Source organism: Juglans microcarpa x Juglans regia, chromosome 1D (assembly GCF_004785595.1).
Source record: "Juglans microcarpa x Juglans regia isolate MS1-56 chromosome 1D, Jm3101_v1.0, whole genome shotgun sequence".
NCBI lineage: Eukaryota > Viridiplantae > Streptophyta > Magnoliopsida > Fagales > Juglandaceae > Juglans > Juglans microcarpa x Juglans regia.
The window spans coordinates 24,274,327-24,296,075 of NC_054594.1; the positions used below are offsets into that span (position 1 = coordinate 24,274,327).

The 21,749-nt window shown below is 39.2% G+C and overlaps 1 protein-coding gene across 1 annotated transcript; it reads right to left on the minus strand.

Annotated features, from left to right (window-relative positions):
* Nucleotides 1-19,075: 19,075 nt before the first annotated feature.
* On the minus strand, nucleotides 19,076-19,962 carry LOC121245122. The gene is made up of 2 exons (XM_041143452.1): nucleotides 19,554-19,962; nucleotides 19,076-19,083 (listed from the first exon to the last, which is right to left on the minus strand). Exons 1-2 carry the CDS (start codon nucleotides 19,960-19,962, stop codon nucleotides 19,076-19,078), a joined length of 417 nt encoding a protein of 138 aa, XP_040999386.1.
* Nucleotides 19,963-21,749: the final 1,787 nt, after the last annotated feature.

Sequence of the window (21,749 nt, forward strand, 5' to 3'; positions counted from 1 at the left end):
TTTCTAATGCATGTGAGACAAGTGGCGCGTTTTGCTAGGCTATAGGGAACACAAAAGTATTCTTGAAAAGAATAATTTTACCAAGTGGCGTGGCTCCTTGGAAATTCGAAATCGTCTTCTCTTTCCTAGGAAATCTAAGAATATCCTTGCATGGACGCCATGTGTCAAAGCTCCTCCATTGTCTCTCCTTAGGAAGTCCAAAAGATTCTCTGCATGTGTGACATGTGGTGTGATATCTTGTCAAAATTTGAAATCCTAAAGGGCTTCTTGGGCATGCTCTCCCATATGGTCCAGATTCAATGAATCTCTAGGGCAAAATTGTCATTTAATAAATCTTAACCCTACGCTTGAACCTTGTAGACTTGTGCATTCTTGCCAAGTGGCAAAAGGCATGTAGCATGTGGGTGCATGTTCCCCATGCGTCCTTCCCTTTCCCCATGCGCCTCTTCATTTTCCCATATGTGTTTTCCTTTTTCTCATGCGTCTCTTCCTTTTTCCATGTGTCTTTTTCTTTTTCTACATGTCTTTTCCTTTTTCTCATGCGTCTTTTCCTTTTCCCATGCATGACCCTTACCCTTCCCTAAGCAAGAAGCTTTTTCTTCCTATGCATGTTCCCTAGGTGGCTCTCTCACTTCCTTATGCTTCTCAAGAACTCAAAACATGACATATTGCATTGCGGTGGCCAAAACCCTAGGGGTACAAGGGTAACTTTTGTGCATTGTCTCTTCCACTCCGTTCTAGAACCTTTTCCTCTACTTATGCATGAATGACAAATGGAAAAATATTAGAAAATAACTTGGGTGGGCGTGTGGCTTAACGATCCGAAAGTCTCTTAGTGTTTCAATGTAAATCCTTTAGAAAATCTCACATTTGTCTTTCCTATGCAAAATCTTCATGAAACTCTTTACTAAGAACAAATGGTGTGAGGTGGAGGTGCTTGGGAGGGTGAGTGGCATGCACAACTCTTTGGAACTCACAAAAATTTTGTTGTGCTTGTGTAGTCCATTGGGGTTCCCGAAACTATGTCCCCTCATTTTCCTCATCCACTTTTACATTTAGGTTCAATGTATCTAGATGCAAGGTGTGGATGCGAGGCATGTGGCACCTGGGTAGGTGCAATGGGCATGTGCCCTAGGTGTGTGCTGAACCCTACATCCTCCTCCATCCCTTAGCTTCTTCTAAAAACCTTTAAGCATGTTTGCCATGTGGCACTAATGTGCTAACCTAGGTGCTTCTTCCCTATGTTTCACTTCCCTATGCTAGATTTTGCCCTTTCCCAAGACAAAACTCTTCACACTTTCATTTGCATGCATAACACTTGGCCAACTCTTCTAGAATGCAAAATCCTCCCTTGCTTCTTCCACTTTTTCTTCTAGAAATCCAATGCATGCTTGACAAGTGTCGCCATCTCCTTGCCTAGAAGGTAAACTTGAGCCTTTCAAAGCCAAAGTCCTTAATGGGCCGAACATTACACAGATTGTTCTCTCGAGCCTTCGCTTGAGTGTGGCTGGAGTGAACATCACCCATTTTCTACTCCGATCAGAGCTCCAAACTTTGACATTCGACCTTAGTCGATGTTGGAGTCAGAGGTCAGAGGTGGGCATTTCGTCTTCGTCGGAGTCGGAACCCACCCTTAATCAAAATTCATCTTAACCTTCTCACGAGGAGGATGTTGCCACATTTGCACTTTCTCCTTTTTCATAATCTGTGTAGATGCTTGAATAGCATTAAAACTTGTTACATACTCACAGCAATGGTCAACAATTTCTAACCTTGAACTTGGAGTATTTTCAAACAAGCAGAGATTTCTATATTCCACACTCCCTAACAGATTGTAATGAACAGTGGTGCTAATCACAAATCAAAGTAAAAGTGGTGCTCATAATCATGCGTTTGTAATTATGTATATTTATATTATAATAAAGTAAAAGTGCCATTGAGATGACATTATGGGTGTGTTTGGATAGTGGAGTGATTTTATCATTATTTTTCATCTACTTTCAATACTTTTTATTACTATTCAAAATTTTTTCGTTGCCTTTTCACTATTATTCACAAATCATTTGAAACAACTTCACTGCCCAAAAGCAACCTAAGACAAAGGCGAAATTGTGAAAATTCTATCTCCATGAATAGAAATTATGTAGTACTTGGTTTTCATTCATGAGTAGTACTACATGTATTTACACTTTTACTTACAAGACTCATTTTGTTAATTTTTTTTTTAAATTCAATTTTTAAATTATAAATTTCATGATTTTCAGCATATTAATAACTGACATGTGAAAAACTAAGTTTTTTTTAAGTACATTTACCATTTTCCTTTCACTCATATATAAGGAAAAACCTAGGGCCACTGACGTTGGGTACTGAGGATGGCTCCCGACTGAGGTGGAAGTAGTCATGTGGCTTTTTTTAAATTAAAAAAATAAGATTTTGTTTTAGATGAAGCCACTCTCCATCATGCTCTGAACCTCTTTTTCCCAAGTCACGTCCGACGACACCACCTGCTCCAAACTACTTGATTTCGTTTGCAACCTCGATGCATAATCTGGCATCGTCTCCGTGTGCAATTGGTAGCCACCGATCATGCCATATTTTGCTTTGTCATATTATAGTTTTTCTCCATTGTGCCTCTGTTGTTGTCGATTCGACATAAGACCCAATCATCAAGCTGCAATGGAACCCAAAAACCCAACAAATGTCACTCCTTTTCACCGTACAAAGCTAGTTCTACACAAATCAACAAAAACAAAGAAATTAAATGAAAATGAAAATTGAGAGAGAAATACACAACAAACTCAATCCTTAATTCAGTAACTTTCATTTAACCCAAAGTTTGGTTTTAAAGAAAATTTATTTTATTATTATTATTATTATTATCTGCAGGCAAAACTAAAACTAAAAAATTGAAACAAATTCTTTTCAAATTCAGCCAACCCATTTACCAAAACTAAAGAAGGTATTGAAATTTTCTGAGATTGGATCATAAAATTCATATAAAGAAGAGGGTTACTCAGTTTTCTCAATTTTAGAAACTGGAAAGGGGGATACATAATCCCATAACTATCTATATGAGGAAACTAAACAACTCTAAGCCAATTGAAATGAGATTAAGCTTGACCCACGACACAAAATTGGAAGTGAAATTTAAGAAATACCTGGGAGCTACCATGGATCAAACTTGTAGAGATCAGTCTCCCAATAACAGAAACAACGAGACGCAAATAAAAATAGTAAACACAAATTGCTTGATGAAATGCCTCAACTGACGTAAGAGCATAGAGAGTTTGTTACTCCTTTATATAACGTGTATTACACCAATACATGAGCTATTGTACCATTGGAGACTAAAGCTTAGGAAGGTAACTTCTGAAAAATGGAAAACAAATACAATTAACTAGTTGTTGCATGAGTCAAGGTGATAGGGAGAATCTTCAACTGATCATGCTTTGGAGGTTGCCATTGTGACAACTACTGTGAGGTGTGGGTCTTCATTTGGTAAGTTTCCTTCTATGTTATTATGTCCCCGCAAACTATGCCGAGGTACGAGGCCAATTTTGGTGCGAAGATCAGAAAGAGCAGGTCTTCCAAGCGGCTTGGTAAAAATATTAGCAAGTTGGAGAGAGGCTAAGACATGCCGAGTATGAAGGTGGCCAAGAGCGACAGGTTCACAAACATAGTGATAATAAATCTCAATGTGCTAGCTTCCGACATGAAAGACAGGGCTAACTATCATATAAAGTGTAATAATATTATCACAAAGTAAGAGCAGAGTGGAGGTGAGGTCAATGCGCAGGTCATGAAGTAAGAATAATATCCAAGTTATCTCAGCAGTAGTTTGGGCCATTGCTCTATACACAACTTCAGAGCTTGATTGAGAAATTGTATGTTGCTTTTTTGAGGACTCAGTTATGCAATTGCTACCAAGAAAGACACAGTAACCGGTGTTGAAACGTCTGGTGAGGGGGCAACATGCCCAATCTGCATCTAAAAAGGCATACAGATCAAGTGTAGAATGGGAATTAAAATGAAGACCAAGATCAACAGTACCTTTTAAATACTGAAGGATGCGCTTAACCATTTTATAATGGGCTTTAGTAGGGGAATGCATAAATCGAGAAACAAAATTAACACTGTAAGAGAGGTCAGGGCAAGTAAGAGTAAGGTATTGGAGTGCACCCACAATACTACGATAGTAAGGAGGATCAAAGAAAGGTGTCTGTGAGGTGAGTCCTTCGGGCTTGGGCATCATGGGAGTACCCATGGGTTTACGGTCACACATTTTATCATGTTATAAAATATCAATAGCATATTTGGTTTGAGACAAGGTAAGTCCATCACCTGCTGGGGTGATCTGAATGCCAAGAAAATAGCATAGGGGCCGAGGTCTTTCATGGCAAATTAACTATGAAGAGTGGAAATAAATTCATGAAGATAAGTAGAGGATGAACTAGTCGATAAAATATCATCAACATACAATAGTAAAATAAGAGTATCACGAGAGGAATGACAAGTAAATAAGGAAGAATCGGTAGTGCTACAAATAAAGCCATAAGTTAATAAAAAATTGCTAAACTTGTGAAACCATGCACAAGGAGACTGTTTGAGACCATAAAGAGCTTTATTTAACTTGCAAACATAAGAAGAGTGAGTTAGGTGAACAAAACTGGGTGGTTGTTCCATGAAAACAGATTCGTGGAGTTCACCATGAAGAAAAGCATTCTTGACATCTAATTGACGAATACTCCAGCGGGTGATCAGAGCGAGTGTGATGATAATCCGGATTGTACTTGGTTTGATAATAGGAGAGAATGTCTCGTGATACTTGATGCCATCTTCTTGATGAAAACCTTTAGCAAGGAAACGAGCTTTCAGCTGATCCAGGGTGTCGTTAGCTTTGAGTTTGGTTTTAAAAACCAATGTACAACCAATGATAGACATGGTAGACTCACGAGTGACAAGAGTGCACGTATTATTCACATGTAATGCCTGTAATTTATCATGCGTTGCTTGTAACCAACCAGGATGTTTGAGAGCAGAGCAGATCGATTTTGACTTGACAGGAATGGAAGTCAGGTCATGCAAGTGAGCATATTTGAGGTTAGGCTTACAAATACCAAATTTAGAGCGGGTAACAATGGTGTTACCAAAGGCCACTGAAGAAGTGGTGAAAAGGTCAGTAGGTGGAATGGGCACAGTAGTGGGTGAATCAGAGATAAGTAAAAGAGGGGATGGTAGAATACTGACCCTAGTGGAGGATGTATCATGTGTAAGGGAAGGTGTGGGAGTGGATGGGGGTGAGAGTGGAAGGGGAATATCCTCAACTAGGGCTGAGGTAGATCATACTAGTATGGTGGAGTCAGATAAACGTGTAGTAGGGGTAATCCACATGTTAAAGGTGGAGAGAACGGGCTTGGTGAGGGAAGGTAGATGAAGGTTCCTAGGCTATTTAAAAGGAAGGTAGACTCATCAAAGACAACATGTTGTGAGATGAAGGTACGACCAGATGTAGGGTGATAACATTTATACCCTTGATGCTTATTACTTTAACCCATAAACCACATGGGAAGTATTTCGATTCGAAGACACGTAGGTAATTGTAGTCAAGATAGGATCCGTAGAGTATGGAAAAGGGTGATTGTAAGTCGATGGTGGTGGAGGGAAGGCAATTAGTTAGAAAAGTTGCAGTGACGAAGTCTTCAACCCAAAAGCATTTCAGAATGCCGTTGTGAAAAAGCATGGTCATACCAAGTTCACGAATGGTACAGTGACAACGTTCAACCATACCATTCTGTTCAAGGGTATGAGGATATGAAAAATGATGAATAATTCCTTGTTTTTGTAAATGAGATGTAAATTGGGTATTAGCAAACTCACCTCCCTCATCAATTTGAAAACTTTTTAATTTTTTTTTAAATTGACGCACAACATATTTTTCAAAAAGTAAAAAGGTAGAGAGACAATATGATATTTTGCATAAAGGGATAAGCCACATAAATTTAGAGAAAGCTTCAACTAAGCATGCATAATAATGAAATATACCAACAGAGACCACGGGAGCTAGATCCCATGAATCAAAATAAATTTTATCAAACATAGTATGAGTAATATTGCATGATGGCAAAAATTGTAGTTTGCAAAGTTTGCCTAATTGGCAACTATCACAAAAAAGAATAATTTTTATTAGAACCAGAAATTTGAATAAGTCCTTCAAATTTTAGAACTTGTAAAGCAAAGGCCTAAGGATGTCCCAAGTGCTAGTGTTGCACGTCTTCACAGACACCCTCGAAGTGTGTGGAGAAGTGAGCTTCATAAGGGGGGACACGACATAGAGGTTACCCTTTTGTCATCCAGTCAACAGGATGTGGTTGGTCTCCCTTTCCTTAACAACAAAACCAGCACCGTAAAATTCACAGTTATAAGGATAATCAATAGTAAGTTGCCCAGTAGATAATAGATTTTTAGCCAAGGCAGGTACTAATAAAACATCGCATAACTTAATCTTTGTAGTACCATTATCAAGATAAGTATCACCAATATGAGTAATAGCATGAGAGCTACCATCACCGATAATAACAACATCATTACCAAAATAGCAACGAAGATTTTCGAGTATACTTGGATTGCCGGTCATGTGAACTGACGCCCTAGAGTCAACAGTCCATTCAACATCATGAGAAAAATTCTCAAGCGTCACCGTAACAAGGGCCTGAGGAATATCCTCAGGTTTATAAGAATGATTGAACTTGTTCCAGCACTTAAAAGCAATGTGTCCTTTTTTCACAGATTTGGCATATTTCACTGTGGGAAGAGTCACGAGCCTTGTTATTGGGCTTGTCAACATATTCGCGTGTGTTAGACCCACCATTGGGTTAGTTAAAACTCACATTTTGTCCTTCAGCCCCAAAGTTGGTCCTAGCTGAGTAATTGGGGGGTTGAAACCCACGTCCCATCGAGGAGGAGGACCGAGGCTAAGAACGGTGGTTGTTGTGGTAATCCTTGGTGTTCGAGGCACCACTTCTCTGTCCATAGAAAGCAGACAAATTAGTGGAATCATGAAGTAAGGATCGGATTTCATACCCTTGGAGCAGAGGGAAGAGTTTGGCGTAGGTGGGTATGGGTGGTTTCAGCATCATTGTCGTGAAGGGCTCATATTTGGCTCCAAGGATATTTAGCTATGAGAAGATCTTCATCTTTTCTTGCATAGGGCGTCCAATATAAGCAAGGCTGTCACACAATCCTTTCAAGATATGGAGGTGATCGGATAGAGATGTCTTAGACTCCTTGTGCAGGTACGTGAGTTGTTGAGTGAGATGCAACTCCCTTTCTTGGGAGTCAAGGGCATAAGCCTCTTTGAGAGCCACCCAAACTCGGTGGCTAGAATCAAGCCCCACAACTGAGTGCTTATTCAAATAATGTGCCTATAATCCATCCGGAGCAATCGGTCCGATTTGCACCATTGGAGGAAGGCTGGAGAGGGTTTGGATTTGCTCAAACCAGAGGCGACGTCAATGGGGTTGGATAATTCTGGAGGTGGTGATGCATCCGTGAGATGCTGAACAAGGTCTTGGCTCTCAACCAAGGCCAAAATATATTCACGCCTGTAACACCCCGTATTTTAGTGTATTTTTACTGAAGGAATTATTTTTATGTAATTAAAATTTATTCTCTTATTTTAAATTGGTTGGATTTTTAGTAAGTTTATTTCTATGATTTTAATTTGGTGAAAATTATTTTTATGTGCTTTCCAAATATTTATTTATTGTTATGCATCTAAATTGCTTTTAATATTTAAATTAATTACTGTGGGATTTAATTATTTCAATTTGACTTTACCATTACGTTTAATTTATTTTATTTAACTTGAGATTTTGAAATCGTTTCCATTGGATCATTTTTGTGACCCAAGTTATGAGGATTGGACCTCATTTCTTTTTCCTATATTTTTCTTTTTCTTTTCTTTTTCTTTTCTTCTTTTCTTTTTTTCTTTTTCTTTTTCTTCTCCCTGGCTTCCTCCCCGGTGCGCGACTCTCCCTCTCCCTCTCTCTCTCTCTCCGTCCGTTCTTCCTCACCGCCCAGCCCGCCACCGTCGCGCCGCCGTGCGCGACACCGCCCGGCCGACCAGCTCCCCCTCCCTCCGGCGACCTCACTCCCCAAATCTCAGCCCCTACCTCGCCGCCGGTAGCCCACACGCACCCCACGAAGCCGCGGGCCACCTTCACGCCAGCGTCGCCGTGAGCCGGCGGTGGCCTTCACCGCCCAGCCCGCTAGCTTCCCCAGCCGCCGGCGACCTCACCCCACCAACCTCACCTCCATCCGTGCCGCCGTTAACCACCAGTAGCCCTTCGAAGCCGCGGCACTCTTTCCGCCGTTGCGCCGCCGTCGCACCGCCATTGGCCACCATTTTCCTACCACTTCATTCTCGACCTCTTAGCAACCCATTGGACCCAACCCCACCTCCGATCTGTCACCGGTGAAGCCCCACCAAGCCCATTTCCGATTTGTGCATTTTAGCCTAAAACCACCCCTTGCGCCGCCACCCACGGCAAACCACCACCACCACTAGCTTCACCGACCTCCCTAGGCCCTACCCTACCATTTTTGGGTCTTCGTTTGTCCTCGTTGAAAAGTGGGTATCTGTGACTCACGGCCACAGTGTATTTTACACTGTGGTGTTGCTCAGACATCACCACTTGCAGCTTCGTGATCCTCCGGAAATTATTATATTGCACCGTAAGTATTTCTCCAAAGAACTTTCGTAATTTAAATGTATTTTTGTACTAACCCATTTCACTGTATTTTTGGCATGCCGGACTGAGTCCGAGGAGTTCGGGGGTCGGATGGATTTGTGATTGGAGTTGTTTGGTTGATTTGGTTGAATTGGATATTGGTTGTTGATGGGTTGGTTGGATTTGTTGGTATTGTTCATTGATGGATGTTAGATATTGTGTTGGTACATGTGCATTTCATTATTTCATGCATGATCATGTTTGTAAAAGAAAACTGGGTTTTTGTGTATTACATTCATGTTCATGTGATTTGAAAAGCTATGATTTTATGTGATAATATTTTTGGTGCGTGTGTATCACGACCCCAAGCCGAGATGGGGCATTAACTCGGTGGAGCTCCTCTGGTTACTCGGGAGCGGAATATACTGAGTAACGTCCCCTGGATTGTTGCCGGGCGACAATGGGATCGGACGAGATGGTCTCGTGCCGACTCCGTGGTCCTTCTGCTGGCGGGGACTAGAGGATGTCTGGCCACGTACGCGCTGGGCGCGGAACTGGGCATCGCTCGTTGCGTAGTGTGGGTGCTTGGCCATGTACGCGCTGGGCGCGGAACTGAGCACCGCTGCGAAGCCAGGACGTGCGGATGGTCCATGGGGGAGGCCATGGTGCATATGGAAATAATGCATGGTGCATTTGGAATTAATGCACTATTTTCTGGAAAAATAGTGCGAGTTGATTTTTGGGTAAATCATTTTCTGGGAAAATGTTTTACGGATAATTTGGACCAAAATGGGATTTTGGTGTGTGTTGGAAAATTATCATTTTCGGGGAAAATGATGTTTTGTGGAAAATGCATATTTTCATGTGCATGCATGTTAGTTGCATTTAATGCATTTTATATTACGTTGTTGTTTGGGTTATACTTACCTGCGAGACCATTTTGTGATAACGCAGATTTTGATGCTGATGAGGAGGAGGAGGGCGAGCCTGAGGAGACGGCTCCGCCTGAGGAGTGATCTGGGATCACTCGTTTGTTTATTTCAAAACTATTGTAAAATTATTTTATGGATGACTGTATAACTGCTATTTAAATTTTTATTGATGTTTGATTGTAAATAAATTCTGGTACTTAGTTAACTATCCGCTGCGTTATTTTATTTGTACACTGTTGCATGTACACACACTGGCACTTCGTTGGGATGTGTGACCGTGTTGTCACCATCCTGGCATCTCGATCCCCGTGTATTTATATAAGGGGGATTGGGGGCGCCACAACGCCATAGAGGATAGTTGGTGTTGTTCAGTTTCAAGGTAACAAAGTTACCTACATTAAGGGAGATGGTGGCCATGGGAGGAAGACTCTCTTCTCTCACAAGGGCTCTGGTACCATAAATACAGTAAACACAAAGTGCTTGATGAAATGCCTCAACTGATGTGAGAGCATAGAGAGTCTATCATTCCTTTATATAACGTGTATTACGCCAATACATGAGCTATTATACCGTTGGAGACTTTTTCTCATCTCATCATTATACATTTTTTAAATCCCCATACAAAATATAATAAACAATTCAACTTTTTTAAATCTCAATTCAACTTTTTCAAATCCCAACACAATAAAAATATTAAAACATAATATTTTAAACTTTCAAACAAAACAAAAAATTCTCATCTCACGCCCCAAACCTGCCCTAAAGCTTAATAAGGTAACTTGTGGAAAATGGAAAACAAATACAATTAACTAGTCGTTGCATGAGTCAAGGTGATTGGGAGAATCTTCAGTTCATCATGTTTTGGAGGTAGCCATAGATGTTGTGAGGTGTGGGTCTTCATTTGGTATGTTTCCTTCTGTGTTATTAGCAAAGATGCACATTTCCTATAGCAATAATGATTCACCAACTCCTGATTCATGGGGTAAAATCTAAAACATGGTGGTAATTGTAGCTCACTCATCATTCACCTCTCGGATCCCCTCAAGCTTCACTTTTCTACTTCTTCTAGAAGTAAGCTTAAAATATCAACAAGCTCTCTCCTTCTTCTCTTCTCTCTATCACTCTGCATTTCCAAAATTTTCATTCTTTGTTTTTTCATCTTCTGAAGAACTTGAGAGTGCAGAGTAAATGAGGAAACCGAGTTTCTTATAAAAAGCCACGTGACATGTCAAATCAGTTGGGAGGATTCCTCAGTAGGAATCCTCGGTGACTATAGAACTACTCCATATGTAAATATATATATATATATATATATATATATTCGCTAGCTTGATCAATCCCTCATCAATTTTTTAATGGGAGAATTACCATGTTACCTACTCATGCCATGTGTCGGAGGCGCTCAAACCCCAAAGGGCGTAGGATCCAACCTCCCATTTTAATCTTTTTCTATTTTTTTTTATATTTTTAATAGTCTTTTTATTAAGTTTTAGTAAATTATATGAACATATAATTTTTAGGTCTTCTTTTTTTTCATGTTTTTATATTTTTGTAACATTTTGCAGTATTTTTAAATTTATTTTAAAAATATTATAAAACTAAAGGAAAAGTAACAAGATAATTGAAATATTGCAATACAAGTGTGACATCCCAAACTTAGCCAAGTTTTCATATTTTTATTAGCAGGTTATGTATAGTTGTTGGGCCATGCAAGGTGATAGGAGATGCTTAGAGATATTTTTATATTTTTAGACATTGGTACATTAGGCATGCAAGCCCACAAGAAAAGCCCAAAAGGTCCATGTACTTCAACCTCAACATAGGTTTAGGGCTTAGAAACCATAGTTGGCCTTAGGGCACACGCCCAGCCCATCAGTTGATGCCACTTGTCAATTGCTTGTGTCCTAAACTAGGTGCGATGAACCTGTATGTGATATGGGGACAAGGGTTGAGAGACTTTAGGGTTTGATAACCTAAGAGCCCTACACGCCTATCAAGGGACTTCTCACCCACCTTCTGCCACTTGTCACACATGTAGAAGGCCTCGTTTGATGAGAATCACCTTTTTGACACTTGTCACTAGTCTAGAGGACTTTTGGAGGAAGGAAATGATGAAGCACATGGGGAAGTGGCGCGTAGGGGAAATTAAAATGCAAAGGCACGGCACACTAAAGTTGAAGCTTCGATTTCAAGGGGAATTGCAAAGTGTCACCCACCCATGCATGACTCTCTAGAAAAATGAAATGATTGAGAAGAGGAAGAGTGGCATTAGGAAGAGGTGAAAATCTAGCCCCTAGGTTTCGGCCAACCCACTCTCCCTCAAGCAAAAGCCACTTATCACTTGTCTGTCAGACCATAGAAAGATTTGCTTGGGAAAGTGACCTACACCCCCATTGAAGCTTCTAGAATAATTTTGTAAATGGAAAACATGAGGTGGACTGCTAGGGCATGGGGAATTGTGCATGCTACCCACTAAGAATCAATCACACATTGCCCAAGACCTTGGTAGAATAAGAGATCTTCTTTGCATCTCGGCAACCACACACACACTTCACTTGCCACATGGGAAGCATGCACACGTGTAGTGGTTCAAGGATGATTAGGGTTTGAAGATTGACCATTTTGCCTCTAGATTCATTGAACCTAGACACATGAAGAAGGTGTTCACATAAAAATATATTTGCAAGTGCACAGAATCGTAATAAGTAGTAAAGTCTTTTAAGGAAAACGGTTATCAAACCCACATGGAATAATTATATTATTCAGTATTGAAATTGACTAAATTAATTATTATTTGGAAAATTAAAATTTGAAGAATGGTTTATCTAAATTAAACTGAAGAAAAGAACATTAAAATTATATTTTTTAAAATAATAACAATAGATTTAGAGCGTATGACTTCACCGAGCAAATCTCACACAGTTTATTCTTCCTTGTTATAGAATCTCAATTATCCCAAGTTGATTATAAAAATCCCTTGCAATCCAAATCACCTTTCAGTCTCATTGCAATCCAAAAGATCAAATAATGGTTAGCTAGAAAATTATAAGCATTAAGAACAAGAAATAAACACTCAATCATAGAAATATTGAAAATAAAATAACTTGGAATATAAACGGTCTGTTCAATGCTAGCCTACATTAAAGTTCTAGAAAATAGAATTAGTTCATAATTAAATTAAAATGTAAAAGAATAAAACTGATGTTCTTCATTGTAGTCGGTTGATGAAGCATGCGGCTCTCGCCTCTACCCTCCAATTCCACCTTCTCGAAAGAACACTTCAAGAAAACATTCTGGAACTCTATACTCAGGTTCATACTCTAAAACATAAAAACTCTCAACTCCAATTCAGAACTCTCTAACTCAGACCTAGACTAAAACTAAAACTAAGATTAAGAACCAAGACTCCCTATTCATCCCACAAGATGGAATGAAATAGATGTCAAAACACAAATCTAGAAACAAAATAAATGCAGCTACAATCTAGACTAAAAATCTAGAAAATTGTTTCTAAAGATAGAAGTTAACATAAAAGGAAATTATCTTAATAATGTCAAAATTATCTAAAATGAAAGATTCAGTGATATGCAGCTTAAGTTACAGAGTTTAGGAGGATTTGGTCACCAATAGATTGAATGCAGAACTCAGAAGGGTCCCACCAAGCAGATGTCGTGTGCGCTGAATATAACTGGCAGGAAGGTCACAAATGGATGGACGTGGAGGTAAAAAAGACCACACAACCTTCTCCTCGCCTACCGAGTGGAAAGATTTTCAACCGGGATGAAAGACTCCTCTCGCCTTTTCTACTTGTTGCCCATGATATCATTTAGGTTGATCGTTTAGACTAGTCGCCCAATCTAACTGCCTAGAACCTTATTGCCAAATCTTCATGCCTTCAAGTCGTACCTTTTGGTCACGAGTCTCCTCGCCTACCAAGAGGTAAGTCTCTCACCTTTGTGTGAGAGAAATCTCTTTGCTGCCCACGGGATAAGGCTCATCGCCCAAATCTCATCAACTCTCTTCAGATCTCGCTGCCTCTCATCGGTCTAAATCTTTTGTCTCTTTTTTTGTACCAAAATGCTCTACTTTGTACTAAATCTTCTCATTCATTCAAATCCAAGAAAATAAATAAAAATATGTAGAAATAAAAGAAAATCAATAGTATTGAAGGGAAAATGACACTTTTCATAAATAAAGAGTGATAAAAATTACATAAAAATAACACTTATCAGAAGGGCACAAAAGGGAATTAGGGTTTTGGATTGGAGAGCCACATGCCACTTATCTAAGAAGACCTTTAGTCTTCCAACACAATCCCATCATGAGGGAGATGAAGGGACGTTTCGACCAAGGAGCCAAGTGGAATCCATGGACCAAGTCTCTTGGTATTCCAAGGAGGGGAGACACCTATAAGAAGGTGGGAACCAAATGTGGAAAGTCCTTTGGTCATTTTCAGATTCCTCTTGGTAATACATGGCTACACCATTCTCCCTCATTTTCCATCACTTTCTCTCCAACAAAACATTACCCACATGCCAACCATCTTCCTCCAACCACCATTTCTAACTCACTAAGAGTACCAACGCCACCCAAGGAGAAGGAGCATGTGGGGTAAGAACCATATACCTATTTCTCACACGCACACACATCACCAAAGAGAAAGGGAGTTTGAGACTTCAAGGGTTTCTCATGCCCACAAACACACACACAAGCAGGCACTCACTTGGAAAAGCTAGGATTTCTCTTCAAGGGAAGAGAGGGATCTGAAACATCATTACTTGCCTTGAGTAAATAAGATGAAACTTTGAAGAAAAACGTGAGTCACGACCATTAACACTTAGAAAGTTAAGGTTTTTTCCTTGTATGGAGTTTTGGTTTTGAGGAGCCTAAAAGTGTTGGAGTTTTCTTTCCATAGGGAGGGACCTCAAAAGCCACAAACTCGACTCACACACTCACCAATAAGATTAGGGTTTTTCATGTGACCTTGTCTAATGATCTTTGAAGTATATTTTTAGCTTGCTATTTGCATTTGTTGAATTTTTGTAAGTAGACCTCTAACTTACTATCAGATAATATGTGCATATAATGTGTGAACTTGTACTTGCTTGTCATTTGATTGGATGAAGTTTCTTTCCATGATGTGTATTTGGTTTTACCTGAAGTATATGATGCCATGTTGATTATTGTATGTTATCATTCAGTTTCTCTTGAAATGCCATGTTTGTACTCAGATCTATGTGACTATGTTGCCACGTTTGCTTAAGGATGCTAATCCGAATATATAAAAGGTTGTAAGTCCATGTTACCTTGATAAACTCATGTTTTCAATATGTTATATTTTTCGGCCAAGCATAGAGAATAAGGATGTTTTACCCTTCGTTAATTGTTTATTGTTTATATGTACTCATCAAGTTTACGTATGTTCTAATATTTTCAAGTCGTAATGTGGGAAGTGTACTGTTGTGTATAATTGCATGATTTTAGCATGCATGTTTATAGGATCATGAAAGAAATGAAGCATCATGAGTCCATGTTACATGCATTGGGTTTGTGCAATGTTTTTTAAGCAAATGAGTTGGTATACGTTTTATCACAACCCAAAATGCAAGGACGAGGGAATGCCTTAGTAGAACTCTTCTGTCCACTTTGGAGTATGTAAAATAGAGTGAAAACCCTTAGGTCGATGAAGTATAGTCGACGGGCCTCAAATGGATCCTTATGGAAAGGATGTCGGAGCGAATGCACCTAAAGCTAGTGGTTGCCATATAGTGAAGGCGAAAAGCAGACTGCCATAATAATAAATATGTTGAAGTATAAGACGTAGTCACCTCGGCCAAGTGGACTCTGTTTGATAATGTAGTCACCTAGGCCAAGTGGACTGTTTGATGATGTAGTAACTAGCGCAAATCACATGGTGCATAAGGGAGCCTTGAGCTATCCAACCAAAAGTTATAAGAATGATTAAGGCATTGAACTCTACGATATGATATGATATGATATGATATAATATGATAAGTTATGACATGATTCAACAAGATATGATATGATCTGTGAACAACCAAGAACTTGAGCTCATATGACATGTTATACGTTTAAAAACCAAGAATGAAAAGATGTTTTCTGAAAAATGTTAAAAGCTTTTTGTTACATGTTATTTTTGAAAAGTCTATTGCATAAGTCAAGTTTTATGTCAAAGTAGATGTTCATGTATTCATGAACATCTAAGGAACCGACCAAAAGGAGAGGGAACAAATGCAATAAAAATTGGCACATCAAAACCATGTTGTTCTATAGGTGGTTTGGCTCCTCTAGGAGGTGTTACATGTATGGCTCATGACATAACATAAGGTGATGTGACATGAAAAGATAGATGAAATAACTTGACATGACATGATGTGTACTCGAGACAAGTGATATGATGTAATAATGATGCATAACAAATAAACATGACATAATTGTGAAGTGTAATAATTAAGTATGGCATAACGTGCAACACATAAATATGTACTAGAAACATATCATGGTATGGCATAACGTAACAAGTACAAATGCATAAATAACAAAAGTGATGGTGTAACGCCCCGTTCCCAGAGGTCCGGAGAGTTAGCTCTTAATACTTAAAATTAACTTAAATAACACAACTATAAACTCCAGAAAAATCCCATAAAATATTAATACACTTAATCAAACCAAAAATCTAAGTTCCTCCATGGCGACAATAAAGAAATCCCCAATAACATAAATTAGAAATTCTCCAAAAACTCGAACACATCCTCAACTCATCAAATCAAATACTCAAAAAATAAATCAGCTTACTAACTACGACTCTCAAATAAGCATTTATACCCTCAGACACTTATTCCACTACGATCATCACACGTTGCTAAACTATCTACTCTTGCTCCCCAGCTGAACCATCAAAATTATCTGAAAAATATATGGAGATAAGGGGTGAGTTATCAACAACTCAGTAAGCAGAGAACATATACCAGTGTATAAACATGAGCATTTACAGAAATCAGAATGCAGAACAAAACATTTTCATTTTCAGAGTGCGGAAGCAGAACATGTTATCAAAATATAAGAGCGAAGATTTAGAAATAATTTCATTCAAAATATTCTTTGGCATAACATAAAAGATTATCATCATCATCAGAACATCATATCAGAACAAAGGCCATGTATAATTCTCGTGGTTGGCCAAGCAGAGACCACTACTATAACCCGTGGCAGGGCCGTATCTACTATTATTACCCATGGTTGGGCCGTATCCATTATTATAACCCGTGGTTGGGCCGTATCCACTATTATAACCCGTAGTTGGGCCGTATCCACTATTATTACCCGTGGTTGGGCCGTAACCACTATTGTAACCCGTGGTTGGGCCGTATCCACTATTATAACCCGTAGTTGGGCCGTATCCACTATTATTACCCGTGGTTGGGCCGTAACCACTATTGTAACCCGTGGTTGGGCCGTATGCCACTATTATCACCCGTGGTAGGGCCGTAACTGAACAGAACGGAAATAGAATCAAATTCAGAATCAGAGAGTCATGCCAAAGGTTTTCAGAAATCACGTCTTTTCCAAACAAGGTACTGAACAAAAATTTTCGTAATAGAACAAAATCATATCACAACATAATTTATGCACAAATTTCATATTCGCTCTCATTTTCAAAGTTCGGAAACAAAATGTCAAAAATAAGCTTATGTCTATACCAATCATGACAGAAAATATTTTATTCTTAAACAGAATCTCATGAGTAATGCAGAACAAATAACTGAGGTAGTTCAAATTTCTTTTCATAGCAAAACATGCACATTTTCCAAAAATGACCTCAGCTCATTTTATAATAAACCATAACTATTATTAAATAGACTAAAACATATCTAAAATGTAAAAACAACATTACTCCGATATTGTTTACTCTTCACATAAATCTTTACTTAATAACATAATAAAATAATTTTCTGTAATCATAATTAAATAACAGTATACTACTACATAATAAAATATAAAATCCCATTAATATAACCTGCAGTGAAGGGCATTACGGTAATTCAATTAGCTCCTTGAAATCTAACCAAAACAAAACCTACGTAACTGAATAACATGCACGGCGGAAACTACCCAAGGAAACCGAGGCACGCGTTGAGGGTGAGGCGCGACGGGGCTGATTGGAGGGACTGCGGTGGCGCGGCAGAAGAGCAGGAGCGAGGCGATGCTCCGTCGAGCAGCGCTGGGCACTAGAGAAGGAGAGGGAAAAGTGAGCGAGAGAGGGCGGAGAGAAAGGAGGTAGTAACCGAAGGAGGTACTCACAGCGAGGGACAAGGCGGGACTGAGGCGGCTCGAGGCTGACGGAAAAGTGACAACCGGCGGATTCTGTGGTTGGTCCGATAGTTTCCCCGATGTACGGTGGTGACTAACCGTATAAGTGGTGCTGCTCTGTTTTTTAGAGGAGAAACAAAGGATTTTAATTCGGTATAAGCATGGGTTGCTATTTCCCGTGGCTGTCGAAAGTGTTTTTCGAGGGTTGTTCTGGCGTCGGTTTTACGTGGAGATGGAGGTTGGGGGAGGACAAACCGGGAAGCAGTGGTGACGAACGTGTTTGGGCTTCCGAGAGGGTGTTAGACGGCAACGGGGATGGCTGAATGGTGCAGAGATCGAGTTGCCGTTTGCGTGGGGAGGAGTTTCTAGCAGCGGCAGTGTTGGGTAAAATCTCAGTGCTTGGGAAAAAATATAATCATCTATATATATGTGAGGTGAAACCTAGAGAGTCGAGAGAGACGTGTGTGTGCATGCATGCCGTGAACGAATGCATGTGTGTATGCATGCTGTGCGACAGAAAAAGAAAAAAAAAAACCGTGCGAAAAAAAATAATATAGACGGGAAGAGAAGGAAACGAAAAAAAATAAAACAATCGGGGAGAATAAAAATAAAAATAAATAAATAAACGGCATAGATCTCCAAATAAATAAAAAAATCCACAGTCCAACTATACCAATCTTGGATCCGGGTGTTATATTCTTCCCCCTTAAAAAAATTCTGTCCCCAAATTTGCTAGCACCCCAACAAGGCCTAAATATTTATCTCCTACCACAATTCCATGCCTAACCCATTCGTTAATCATAAAGTCGCACTTAACTAATAATCCAAAATTTGTCGAACCTAATATTCTAAATCCTAACTCTCCAATATTACCGATTGTATTCTCCTATATTATCCTTAGCCATACACGTTCGCACACACCGCCTTATCAAATTTAGAATATAAACCTCCATACTGCAATTAAAGACCAAATAATAAATTCCAAATTCTCCACCTAATATAAAACCTCAATGAATAACGAAATACACTCTCAAACTATTATATCACTACAACCACGCTTCCGCTGCTCACTCTAACAACTTATAGTCCTAAAACATTGAATCTCAAACACATACATCAGAAAAGAACTAACCTCCACATTTAACCAGTCTTTACACATTTTTTTTTTTAAACTAAGCCTCACAAATAACTAAAAGAGTGCTCCCAAAATAATATTTAAACCTCCAAATAATGGCACAATCAAATGCTCCAAAATTAAGTCCTAGGTAACTCAAGTCACGAATTCCCGAATCCTTAGAAGATCTACTTCCAACCATAAATTTTCCTAAACCCCTCACTTCCAAAACACATACTAACTCATCAAACACCAAAAGCTAGAGCCTCGTAGCTAAAATAAAAAAAAATAAAAAAATATTCGGTCTAATCCATTTGAAAACCTTTCCAACCAAACCACAATATTCTAAACTATACAACTAGAAAAGTTTCATGCAATCATGATTAATCCCAACTCAACTAAACAAAAGCTTTCAAGGAGGGAAAAAAAAAAAAAGTGGGGTACCTGTGATCGCATTGTTATCATCTTCAACATCTTCAGCTGTCAATGCAAACACTCGAGCTGGTCCCATTCTACGTTGATTGTTTCCCTGTGTCGTCTGACGGGGACCTGGAGGTGTATTGGTCTTATTCTTGTCGTCTGACAGTAATGGGCATTCTCTGATGAAATGGCCAGTCCTTCCACATCGGAAACATGACCCATTTTCCTTTCTACACTCCCCAGTGTGTGCGTGGTTACAAAACTTGCAGGGGTTATTCGATTGATAACCTTGCATTTGCTTTTGTCCCGAACTGCTAACATCATTTCTCTTCTTCCATGACCCTTGATCCATACTAGAGGATCCATGTGGAGTAGCTCTCTTTCTCTGTTCCTGCAACTCAGCACTTTTCTTAAGATTCTGTTCCACTAGCATCGCTTTATGTACCAAGTCTGAAAAGTTTTGAATTTGTAAAACCATAACCCGTTCGTAGATCCGATGATTTAAACCCTCTTCAAACCTTCGGGTTTTCTTCTCCTCATCGGGAATAAAAAATGAGGCGAAGCGTGACAACTCTGTAAATTTTGCAGCATACTGGCGTACCGTCATGGTCCCTTGCACCAAGTTAGTAAACTCTCGGGCACTAGCTTTCTGGTCTACTTTCGGAAAGAAACAGTCGAAGAAGTTTTGCTTAAAGTGAGGCCAGCTCACTTCTCCAGTTCCACCAGCTTCTCTAATGGCTTTCTCAAAGTTCCACCATCTCTTCGCTTCTCTGATCAATTTAAAGGCTGCAAAAAGAACTTTTTGTTGATCGGTGCACTCCAAAACACTAAATATCTCTTCGATGTCCTGAATCCAATCCTCAGCTGCATTGGAATCACCCCTTCCATCAAAGGTGGGCGGATGAATGCGATTAAATTGCTCGAACGTGCAACCTCTCTCATTGTTGTTTTCGTTCAAATCTTCAAGGTTTCGAACTCGACGACGAGCAGCCATCCTGAAGTTCTTAAACTCAGTTAAACGTTCCAGGGAAGAAAACAAAAAATGTAAAACATAAATACCAGCTAAAATATTTTAAACAAGTAACAAATAAATAGATGAAAATAGTCTTTAATCAACTCATATAGTCTTTCCTACCCTCTACAATTGTAAGCCCGACATGGCTCTAAACTGCCTTACGTCTTAGAATCTAAACCTCAACGTCTAAACCTTAAATTAATCTTTCTAAATATCATCTCCTATATTCCACAAATTAAGCCTGTTGGATATAAAATCCCTAAACCTCGAATCTCAAAACGCAATTACAAAGTCTTGCTAAAACCTTAACTATCCACATAATCGTCTCTTATTCTTTAAAATTCTACACCTCAGCTCTGAAATTTCTTTGTAGATCCACAGATATCTAAACCTCCAAGGTTTATAGTATGCAGAATTCAAACCTGGCTCTGATACCAACTGTAACGCCTCGTTCCCAGAGGTCCGGAGAGTTAGCTCTTAATACTTAAAATTAACTTAAATAACACTACTATAAACTCCAGAAAAATCCCATAAAATATTAATACACTTAATCAAACCAAAAATCTAAGTTCCTCCATGGCGACAATAAAGAAATCCCCAATAACATAAATTAGAAATTCTCCAAAAACTCGAACACATCCTCAACTCATCAAATCAAATACTCGAAAAATAAATCAGCTTACTAACTACAACTCCCAAATAAGCATTTGTACCCTCAGACACTTATTCCACTACGATCATCACACGTTGCTAAACTGTCTACTCTTGCTCCCCAGCTGAACCATCAAAATTATCTGAAAATAATATGGAGATAAGGGGTGAGTTATCAACAACTCAGTAAGTAGAGAACATATATCAGTGTATAAACATGAGCATTTACAGAATCAGAATGCAGGACAAAACATTTTCATTTTCAGAGTGCGGAAGCAGAACATGTTATCAAAATATAAGAGCGAAGATTTAGAAATAATTTCATTCAAAATATTCTTTGGCATAACATAAAAGATCATCATCATCACCAGAACATCATATCAGAACAAAGGCCATGTATAATCCCCGTGGTAGGGTTGTGCATCTGTGGATAGCCAAGCAGAACATAAAACACTCTGTCACCAAGGTGTGCACTCAAAACAGAGACCATTTCTATAACCCGTGGCAGGGCCGTATCCACTATTATTACCCGTGGTTGGGTCGTATCCACTATT